General features: G+C 43.6%; 1 protein-coding gene across 2 annotated transcripts in view; it reads right to left on the bottom strand.

Moving 5' to 3' along the window:
- Window positions 1-12,025, bottom strand: part of MAPKAP1 (MAPK associated protein 1) — a 185,886-nt gene that overhangs the window by 13,955 nt on the left and 159,906 nt on the right. For both annotated transcript variants that reach the window (XM_069748506.1, XM_069748507.1), the window contains 2 exons: window positions 9,992-10,132; window positions 3,560-3,697 (listed from right to left, as the gene is read on the bottom strand). In XM_069748506.1, coding sequence (XP_069604607.1) covers window positions 3,560-3,697; window positions 9,992-10,132 — 279 coding nt within the window. The remainder of the gene's footprint in view (window positions 1-3,559; window positions 3,698-9,991; window positions 10,133-12,025) is intronic.

Raw genomic sequence — 12,025 nt, 5'->3', positions numbered from 1 at the left:
CCGATTTGCTTGCAAATTTTAAGCAGAATTTAGAGGCATCTAATTGAATGGCTCAGTGGTTAGCACTGTATGGTGGCTCAGAGGTTAGAACTGTCGCTTTGCAGCGCTGGGGGTCCTGGGTTCAAATCCCACCAAGGACAACATCTGCAGGGAGTTTGTATGTTCTCCTCGTGCTTGCGTGGGTTTCCTCCGGGTTCTCTGATTTCCTCCCACACTCCAAAGACATACTGATAGGGAATGTAGAATGTGAGCCCCATCGGGGACAGCGATGATGTCTGTAAAGTGCAGAGGAGCGCTATGTAAATCAGTAAATGATTAAACAGCAGCTATCAGAGCGAACTCTGGTTGCTTCTGTGAGAGGCGGGTGCTGACTGTATAACACAGCTGGCACCTGCCATATATGGACTAGACTGCCCGCTCCATACACCTGGATCCCGCGTATATATGTCACATGTCATTCAAGGTTTACAAATGCTTCCGTACACAATGCTAATCTCTTTACCCCTACGGTGTGTGTACTCATTTCTGCTATATAAGAATTACAATCCAACGCGAATATCTGAAAACGTTGCTGGCGGCTTGGTCTCTTCTTTTTTACCTGTCTGCAGGAGGCGGACGGTATAAGGAGATTTAGGCCAAGATAAAAGCTTTGTGTGATCTCTCCGAGAATATATATACGGTTCACTCTCAGCCGCGTGATATATCTGCACGGCCGGCGCTGCGGTGACGTAATTGAAAGGTCTCGGAAGCCGGGCTGTTAGATAAAAACCTTTAACACTAGGCCATCTTTTTTTGGGGGGGGAGGGGGTGGAAATAAAGTCATTATGTCGCACTTTCAATTCCACTCTATTTCCAAGGCAGATAGCCCTGGCTGTCAGCTTCACAGAGGGAATCGCTGAAAATGCTGATTGATTTACTCAGGAGAGAGAAACTCGTAGGGCACATAATAGTGTGAGTTTAGAAGGCTAATGTTTCAGCACCAGTCATTCCGGGGTCGGTAGACTGATACAATCACATTATCGCCATATACTCGCAATGACTCCGATCCCCGCGCTGTCTCTCTGGACTATGACGAGATACGGGCTCTTTGATATGAAAGATGAGTAAATCCAGGGGAAAAGAAAAATATATGCACACCCCGCTATCATATACGCACCTACCTGCATGGATAGCAAATGGCCAGGGTGCGATTAGGTGGAATTTAGGTTTGCAAAGTAATAAAAACCCATTTTTTGTAAGATTGAGGCTAAATAACTAAATGTCGAGGAACGTGGGTAACCTTGGGAGGGAAGGTGAAACTGAAGTGGCCGCCATAAGAGCAGAATAGAAAAAGAGTCCGATGGCGGAACCGAGCAGCCGTCTCTTAGCGGGCTGACATCTTCCTTCTGACAGCCACACACTTGACCCTGCTCTGCCTGCGTGCATAAGTACAATTTATAATATCTTTCCGCACTAGATAGGCTGAGCTTGTGTTACCAGAGATAAAACACAGAAAAGAGGATATATTGCACAAGGCTCGCCTCTTATCTATTCCCAATCCTCCACTTCTCCCTCATAATTCATTCATGGAGGACCCCAGGAATCATTTTTTTGATGTAAGCCATGCAGGCAGACATATATCACAGACCGATAGGGATCACGCTCAAAACTTGTGGAGACCGTGCCCCCTCGAAAGAGGGAGCGACCGAGGAAAGGAACAAAGCTAATGGGGATTCTTCTGTCTCGTAGCCAGGGAAGACGGCCGTTTCCTTGTTTCCTGCCCACAAGTAATCGCTCAAAAGTCCTCCTAAAAACTACCGTATCTTTAAGAGGGCATTTATCAGCTATCCAAAAGAAATGTCTGACCACTGAGGTCTTACCAATCACTAGGACCCCAATCCCCAAAACTTCTCATAACAGAGTGGTCTCGCATGAGCGCTGCTTCCCATACCATGGGGTATTCCCATCTCCAAGATCCTATCCCAATATGTTGCAGGCATAATAATATTAATATTAGCAAATACCTCCAATTAGAAATGTAGTATAGTTCTTCTGATTCTCTAGGTCTCTTTCCTCATATGCAGGGCATTGCAGGACCTTAGGTATCCATGGTTATGACCACTGATGTAGTGACAGTTAGGTAGCTAGTGGTCGTAACCATGGATACCTAAGGTCCTGCAATAGCTGCACATGAGGAAAGAGACAGCGAATCAGAAAAACTATACTACATTTCTAATTCAAGGTATTTGCTAATATTGTTATTACACCTACTACATACTGGGATGGGATCTTGGTGAAGGAGGCAAACTTTTTCTTCCATGTTCTTTTTCTCTATGAAGACTTGCTTTTTTTTCCGGATGACATTTTTTCGCTCTACCATTTTGGGGTACATACAATGTTTTTTTTGCATTTTTTTTTCCGTAGGTGCGGCTACTGAAAAGTGCAATTCTGGAATATGGATTTTTATTTACTCTTTATGGCTTCATGAGCTAATTTTGTATTTTGATGAATTGGGGGTTTTACAGAGGCAGCGATACCAAAATATGTTTAATATTTTATTTTCTTTATTTTTTTATTTTTTTTCCCTTAATTTTTACTGTTTTTTTTATTCCTCCTAATAGACTTGAACCAGTGATCGTTTCATTGCTTATTCTATATACTGGAATAGTACAGTATATAGAAGATATGACGATCACCTACGTGCAAGGATGGAGGCCATTAGTAGGCTCCAAGCTTCTAAAGTAACCCATTGACACTCCGCAATTACGTCGTTGGCAGGGTGCGATAGGCGCCAGAATTCGCACGTAAATGGTTCCCCAGAAGCAATCAGAGCTAGCTCCTGTTGCTGCTGATAGAGGCACATTCTGGCTGTATAACACAGTCAGCACCACTGTGTACTGAGTGGGCCTGATTTATACACCCGCACCCAGTGAACTGAGTGGGCCTGATTTATACACCCGCACCCAGTGAACTGAGTGGGCCTGATTTATACACCCGCACCACTGTGTACTGAGTGGGCCTGATTTATACACCCGCACCACTGTGTACTGAGTGGGCCTGATTTATACACCCGCACCCAATAAAAGATAAAACAAAGCACCCCATATAAAAAAGGGGCTAATTCAATGGACCCACGCAGATAGCCAAGCACACATTCATATGCAACCATGTCATTCCATTCATTCTTGACCACAGTGAGGCGTAACAGGATTGGGACCCCTCTTTCAGCAATAGTGGGTTTCTCAGCAGTGGGTCACCCGACGATTCGTCACTGTGGATAGGTGATCAGTAACTTTCATGGAAATATGCCATTAATGCAGTTTACAGGAGGGGGATGAAGCTGCAGTTTCTCTCTGGGAGCGGAGTGAAAATAAGATGACCTTTGTTTCTTAAAGTACATGTTCACTCGAGTAATTTACTACAGGGTCCACATGAGAAATTCAAGGCGGACAGGTTACTAACTTCACATGCGGAATGTGCGATTTCCGCCATCCATGATCTGCGGCGGAATTTACAGATGGTCCTAAATTCCGGGCCAGCGATCGGTGTACCCGATCACCCTCTGATATCAGCCACTTACTTGGGCTTTTCTCTTCCGCAAGGTCACATGCACAAAGCAAGTCGGAATCGATGGAGATCGGCTTCTGCTTTATCCAAAATTTTGTGCTGGTCTTCTGATTAGTCACCGGGTCAATCTCGACCTTCTCGCCGGAGATCCCTGCGGAGAAACAGTAAATGCATGTCATTTAATACCGCAGCCAGAGGGATGTAATGGGAAGCTGTGAGCTGACCACAGTAGGAAGGTTACACAGAAGACTGAAATGTTCCTGCTCGCAGGCTTCACATCTAAACCTCACGCCGTTCTCTATTAATGCGTTCAATCACGTCAAACGACTTTATGCTCAACGTGACATTCTTCAAAAAAAGTTACAAGAATAAAAAACAATCCACAAGAGTTCCAGGAGCCGACGGCCTTTTTTTGACCTTTATTTTTTTAAACCGCTATAAATCACTTACGGTACTTCTTTTTACACAGGTAGAGAATGAAATCATGAATTATTACCGCCTGGAGCCACCACTAGGGGGAGCTCGTCAATTTAGACAACTTTCTTTCAACTTAAAGAACACCCAATTTAAAGGGAAAATGTCACTACCTAATCTGAGAGCAGCATGATGATGTAGAGACAGAGACCCTGATGCCAGCGATGTGTCACTTACTGGGCTGCTTTCTGTAGTTTTGATAAATAAAAAAAAAAATCACAGTTTTATAAGCAGGAGAGGACTAGTAAATCTACTGCCAGGTAGTCCTCCATATTCATGAGCTGTGTATAACCCTGCCCCATCACGGAGTGGCTGCTTTTTGACTAAGTACAGTGTACGCAGAAAGCTGCCAATCAACGGTGTGGGCAGGGTTATACAGAGCTCAGCATTCAGAGCACGGCTACATCTGCAGGAGGTAAGACTGGGATTTGATGAAAACTGAAGCAGCCAAGTAAATTATACATCCCTGGAGTCAGGGTCTCTGCCCCTACGTCATGCTGCTTTCAGATTTCATAGCACAGACCTGGTGACAGATTCCCTTTACTATACTGTATCTCACTCATATGCTCCCCCTAGTGGAAATTTACAGTACTACATTATTAGTAATTTCTCTCTCCTTCCAGATAAGTTTAGCAATAAAAAAAAAGACTGATAACAGAAAATAATAGCATGCATACACAAAAGGTCAAATGCGATGTAATGGAAAGAGAAGACATGTTAACAGTTCTCCACGTCATTATAAACTCCTCTAATAAAGGCACAGACTCCATCACTCCCTGTGTACAGTGTTACCATCCACGGTTCGTCGGTTCGGCATCGCTAGCGGAAGTTTTGCCAAAAGCGAGTGATGCGTTGTTGACTTCTCTGGCAGTGAAGCGGTTAAAGATGAGCGTACTTGATGGTCGCAGTCAGGTTCCTCCGCGGGTAAGAAAATAAGGCAAGATACCAAATTCTTCCAGATGTACACATGATGCCGGAGGTTTGAACCTAGAGTGATTTTTTCGACAGTAGCCGAATATAAACCAGCAGTGACACCTAAAGTGGCCGCTGATTTATAGCCACAGTGAGTTTGGGCCTGCGTCCCCATGAATATTAGCACTACAAATCTGGGCCCATTTAGCAGAGAGAGCTTGGTACATACATCACCGGCTCCTGCTCCTAGCCAAGGTCACCCTCAAAGCCATCAATCTTTCCAGCAAGGGGCAAGTGGGCCAGGCACGGAAGTTGTGCAGTGGGAGAAAGCGGCCGCTCCAGTCGTTCTCATCTGCCTTTTTATCATGTAAAGAGCGTGCAATCCTCTATTATATTTATCTGCCGGATGGTCCATCCATTACCGCCTGTATCTACATGAGAAAAGACTCCCGCGCACATGCGGCGAAACGCGACAGCAGGAAAGACTTCATTGTCTACGGAACAAAATACACTGAGTGTAAATATACTAATATAGACAGGAAGGAAGCGTAGAAACCCGACAGTCACGGCCAAAAGTTTTGAGACTTTTCAATTTTTATAGTGCCGATATCGTATTATCTCGAAAAAGTTATGAAATGTGATCAGATAAATTCCATAAAATTGCAAAGTCATTTTTTGCCTTGAATATGAACTTGAATCACAAGATCCCCATTTCTACTAATTGACAGTCCTGTCACAAAATGAACTTCTTATATCATTTTAGGGATCTACTCTTTAGCTCAGGAGAAAGTGTTATCGAGGAGGACAAGGCAGCTGGCATCACCCTATCGCGCTAATTGAATGATAAGAACAGACTGGTTGCTTTAAATCATTGATTTCTCTTCACCAAAAAAACACATACAGTCATCATTGCTCTGCATAAAAAAAAGGCTTTACAGGCAAGAACATTGCCGCTTGTAAAACTCTCTCAAAATCAATAATTTATTGAAAAAAAAGAGCATGTCTATTGCTGTGAACAAGGCTTAAGGGTGCCCAAAAAGTCCAGCAAGTGCCAGAACCATCTCCTAAAAAGGATTTAGCTATGGGATCATTGCTACACCGATGCAGAGCTTGCCCAGGAACGGCAGCAGGCAGGTGTCAGTGCATCTGAACACACAGGAAGGTGAAGGCTTTTGGAGGCTGGTTTGGTGTCAAGAAGGGCAGAAAATCAGCCACTTCTCTCCAAAGCAAACATCAAAGACAGGCTGACATTCTGCAGAAAGTACGAGGATTGGACGGCAGAGGAGTTATTTTCTCCGATGAAGCCTCCTTCAGACTGGGGCATCTGGAAGAATGATCGTCCGGAGAAGATAAGCTGAGCACTACCACCATGAGTCTTGTGTCATGCCAACAGTAAAGTACCCTGAGGCCACTCATGTATGGGGTTGCTTTTCATCCAAGGGAGTAGGCTCAATCCTAAAGTTGGTCACTCGGCATAACTAATCCAGATCAGTCTTCTTTTGGCACAATGCATCACGCACTAGGAAGGTATAGGGCAGCCGAGTGGTAACCCACTAGTAGTCAGAACGGTGGCCGCGGGGGTCATGACATGGTTTCCAGAGCACGGGTCCACAGTCCGCCTTCTGCAGTCTCTTCACTTATCTTGTGCAGAACGAGTGTGATCAATAAAGCTGCTGGCTGGGAATCGATAACTCTTGGGAAGTAGATTTCCCAGATATAATTGTCTGTGCAGTGTGACAGACAGCGTATAGCAGCCGATACCTGGAGATACTCACAGCCTACAGACGCTGCACGCTGGAAATAGTTACAGATAGTAACATTGTATCACTGAATCAATATCCGGAACCAGGAGTGCTCACACCTAGAAGATGGGAGTGACACATTTTGATACAAACCTCTTTTTTTTTTCTCTAAATGAGCTCCTCCATCTATAGTGAAACTACAACTCCCAACATATACCGAGAGCAATATCTTTTCCGAGACCTGATTCCTTGGTGATCAAGTGATCGCTACTTTTACCCTGCTAACTTCTTGCCCGTCGGATGCGATTACCAGGGAAAGCTGCAGGCCGGGTGATGTACATCTATAACTCACTGATGGGGATCGCCATTAAATATCTAGTCGTTTATTTTGGCCTCTTGTTTACTGAGCTCAGTATCGATTTGCAGGATCTGCCTTAAGCTGCCCATACATGTATGATGAAAGTTGTGCAAAATTTGCTAATTTTATGAAAGCTAAAAATTCTCGATGGCTGATGGCCGACGTTTATCTGCTGAAAATGTGAACAGGTAGCAAAATGTAAGCCTTGGTCAGACGACTGTAGATTTGCATATGACCGAACAGTTCTCTCTGTACAAATGTGGTGTTTTGCTTCTTTTTTTTTGCCCATTGGATAATTGGTAAGGACAATACGATGGTTGATTGATCAACAAGGGTACCACCTTGATGAAGTGAGTAAGGCTGCATATGCACAGCCCGATTCCGGATGTTAAACTATCACCGATTGGTCGTTAAATAGCCTGTTTAGTCGGGCTGATCGCGCTTTCATGCGCACAGAACAATCGTTTCTACTATCGTGCTGTCAAAAATGCTGAATTTTAAGCAAGTTTAAAAATAAAAATAAAAATTCCATCCGATGAACAAGCATTTTGCTAATTCGCTTAGTGATTGACAGCCTGTTTAAATAGGGCGATCATCAAGAAACGAGCGATGGGATAATAGTCAGTGGAATCACACCCTAAAGCTATGCGCACATGACGTCTTTGTCAGGCGGACCGCGCTGTGCACAGTCAGTATTTTATCTCTTATTTTAACAGCTCTACGGTTCAGAAACTAGGACGTGGTTAAATGAAGCAGGGTGTCCATTCCTCGGGCAGCTTCGTTTGGAAGTCCGCCAACAAGATAGGTACTATATCCCCCCATAAACAGCTCATCCAACTCCCAAAACAGCTAAACTATATAATGGAGCAAGGTATTATTCTTCTCTAAATTCTTTTAATTTGTTACTGAACCTAAGACAAAAACAAGACATTAGGCACTAATAAAAATATATAAAACAAACGCCATATGCTGCTGTCTGTTTAACTAAAAATAATGACATAGGTGTCTCATCGCCTGCATACACTAAATGGAAATGAATCCATATCTACAAATAAAAGAGGGTAAGGAACACAAATGAGCAAAACCGCCGAGGTTGCAACATGTCCTAAAAACACAAAGACTACAACAAATCCGATTAAGTGTGCATTCACACTGGCCGATTACTGCGAATGAGCATTAATAGGAATGATTGTTTCCCGATTATCGAGATTACCGAACAAGCAAAGCACTTGTTGAAGGGGTGAAATGATTTTTAAACTAGCTTAAAAATCATCACTCGGCAGCACACTGTACTGTATAAACAGCACATGTGCTGTCGAGAAGATCGTTCTATGCACATTGCAAGTGCAGTCGGCTTGTCTGAATGTGCATGCGATCGGTGGTGATTTAATACGGCAAGTCTGGAAGTGTAAATTTACCTAAAGATTTACCAACAAGACCATGCAGACAGGTCCTGAACAGTGTGTTAAAGTGTTAAATCCATTAAGTCCAATCATACGAGACTAGAGATGGGCAAAGTGCAGCTTGAGGGCCACATCCGGCATTCCGTCTCTTCCAGTCCAGCCTATGGACCAAAACAGCCAAGAGGCTGAAAACAGTGGCCCATGGGTCACACCTTGCCTGCCACCGTCGGTTGCCTGCGTCCTGGTATCACCCCTATCCACATCTTCAGGATGCAGACAGTGGTGAATATATTAGTGGAGGACAAAGCCGCCAGCAAATCCAACCAATCAGCTTGTGAGACAGCAGACATGATGATGTCATTACATCGCGTCTGCTGTGCGAAGAGTCGATGCACCGGAGAAGAGCGCTGGGGGAACAGAAGCGATGTGAGTATGTGTTGGTTTTTTGCATAGGCGTATGGGATGTTTACATGTATATAGGGAGCTATGTGGGGCTCATACGCTATACAGGAGTCTATGTGGAGGCTCATACTGTATTTAGGAGGCCATGCTGGGCCTCATACTGTATATAGGAGGCTATGTGGAGGCTCAAACAGTATATGGAAGGCTATGAGGGGCCTCATACTGTATATAGGAGGCTATGAGGGGGCTCATACTGTATATAGGAGGCTATGAGGGGGCTCATACTGTATATAGGAGGCTATGTTGGGCTCATACTGTATATAGGAAGCTATGTGGGGCTCATACGCTATACAGGAGTCTATGTAGAGGCTCATACTGTATTTAGGAGGTTATATGGGGGCTCATACTGGATATAGGAGGCTATGTGGGGGCTCATACTGGATATATAGGGCTATGTGGGGGCTCATATTGTATATAGGAGGCCATGCGGTGGCTCATACTGTATATAGGAGGCTATGTGGGGGCTCAGACTGTATATAGGGGGTATGTGAGGACTCATTGTATATCAGGAGGTTATGTGAGGGATCACACTGTATATAAAGAAGCTGTGTGGGGGCTCATACTGTATGTTGTGGTTGTGTGCGGGCTCATACTGTATATAGGTATGTGTGTGAAGGCTCATAGGGTATACAAGGGATGTAAGCAGACATAAATTGGCTCAATGTGAAGTGATACAATTAATATTAATCTAAAATAATTATCATTAATATGTCAATGCTAATATTGAATAGAATTATTTCAGCCTATATGTTCTGCCTCCACAACAGTCACGGTCTCTGATGTGGCCCCTTGGGAAAAAAAAATGCCCACCTCTGCATCAGACTAATGTGAAACACTTTGCTCACTAGGAGGATAAGTCGATATAAGGGGTGTACGACAGCTGCACCACTGTCCGCGTTATTAGCTCTGGTGGAGCAACTTTTTGTCACTTGTTCACTGAAAAAGCTTAAAAGAAAAAGAGGTCTACAAAACTATGGCGGTAAGGGAAGGAAGTTTCGGGCAAGGAGTATGTTGAAAAATTGTTTACAGGTGGATTTATCATGAAAGTTTCATTTTCAACGGAGAGCTGTACCGGAAAGTAAATGTGGTCTTACCTAGCTGGACATCTGTGGTGAATCTCAGCCGGTGAATCATGCTGACCTTGAATGACTTGTAGTGATGGCTGCTCAGCATATCCTGCACTGTGGCGATGTCAATCTGTGTTTCTTCCTCCTGGGGCTCTTCTCCTCTAGAACCTATCAGAGAATAAGACATTGTGTTTTTCTTAGAGACCTGTGATCATATCACTTTCTGGATTCTTAAATATTTAACGTGTTGGATCAAACATTAGCAGAAACCCTCGGGCCTCCATATTCACATAAAGACACATCAATACCAGCACAGGTTCTGCTACTGGATCTTCATTTTGTAGCACTAAACAGACAGGAGCAATGATAATAAGAAACAACGATGTAACCGTGGAATGTAGAGTTTAGGATTCCAGAAGTTTGGATGCTTCACTTTCATGTAACTAGAAGTCAATTTGTCATGATCCACATAAAAAAATGTATGAATGCTTCCGGGAGTCATTAGATTTTCTTTTTATTTAAATGCATGTGTATTTGGGACTAAAAAATATTTTTTTGCAATTGGGTTTCATTGAAACGTTTGCACCATCTGGCTGTTGCAGGCTCTTTGTTTCCCTTCACACTACTTGCTGCTCAATTAGCTGAGAATTCATCAGAGAGTCTGTAAGTCTATAATCAGTCTGCTCCTGAGCTCCTCTCAGCTGATTTCTGACCACATCAAAGTTCAGATCAATTTTGATGTGGTTTGTGGTCATAAATTAGCTGAGAGGAGCTCAGTTGTGAGTTTAGAATACATCAAAGGGGTTGTCCGGCCTTAGGCTACAAGTCTGCAGTCACTCTATGTAACTGCAGACTTGTGAATCCTCACATTGTGCTCACTACGAGCTGTGAGATTTCTCCGATACAGGCGCGTAACCACATTCCGACTAGACTTTTCGAGATACACTTGCTCTGAGCGAGGCCGAGCCATCTAGTCGGCACGTGACTGCATGTATGCAAATCACACACTTGGGGGTCACGCGCCCGTCTGTGGAGAATACGCACAGCGCGCAGTGCACCCGATGTGAGGATTCACAAATCTGCATAGTGACACAGACTGGCTGCAGACTTGTAGCCTGCGGCCGGACAACCCTTTAACTAATGAGCAATTCGATGGATTCTCAAGTAACTCATTCTTCTCTGGTGGGGTTCTAGTCCGACATTGCCTATAACTACTGATAAGCCGCATTGGAAATACCTCCTATATGGCAAACATGGTGATATAAACTATTGCCGTATAGGCAAATACCCAACCTCCCTCCCCAGCACACCTATACCCAAAATTTTTTTAAAAAAATCCCTGAAGATCTTTCCAGTTCGGAAGGGGTTAATCTCCTTTTCCTCTGCTCCCAAATGATTTAGGCACTGTGGGGTTTTAACAACTTTTTCCCATAAAGCTGCCACTGGCCCCATTATCGACCTCGTATATCCTTCTTTACCAACACCCTGTTTTTTGTTTCTTTTTCTGGAAGCTATTAGTTATATTGAAGGTAACCGTTCAATAAGCCAAAACGTCAATTACTTTGAGAATAACACTAGGAGATGCCAGCCATTCGCTGCCTTTTTTATGATATTTTGGATCAAAACCAATTTGGAAATGAAGGTTTCTGACGGATTTTGTTTAAATATAGCCCCCGTGATGCCAGCGTCGGGAGCCGGGAAATAATCAGTCAGATGCTTTTAAATAAAGTGCTGCATAAAATATGGCAGAAACATTGATTTAGCCTCTTTGCGAGACAGCGTGACATGCCGCTTGCAGCACCGGCTAATGCAGGACCTAAAAGCCACAATCTTTGGATTTCAGCGGCAGATTAATGAAGACGTCATTGTTTTCTTTAAATGGAAGCGCCGTGTGCGATGAGAGCAAATAAACTTGTCTTTATGTATGAAATTAATATAATTTATTCAGAAAATGCTACTATGCTGCAATATTGCCAGCCGGCAAAGGCTTCATAATTCCCAGCAGAAATGATTAAGTATAAAAGGTAAAAAGACAACAAATAATAAATGCAAATGGCAATA

The sequence above is a fragment of the Ranitomeya imitator genome, chromosome 2 (genome assembly GCF_032444005.1).
Source record: "Ranitomeya imitator isolate aRanImi1 chromosome 2, aRanImi1.pri, whole genome shotgun sequence".
Classification (NCBI taxonomy): Eukaryota; Metazoa; Chordata; class Amphibia; order Anura; family Dendrobatidae; genus Ranitomeya; species Ranitomeya imitator.
The sequence above is the reverse complement of the archived record's forward strand: the minus strand, read 5'-3'. Positions and strand labels throughout refer to the sequence as shown.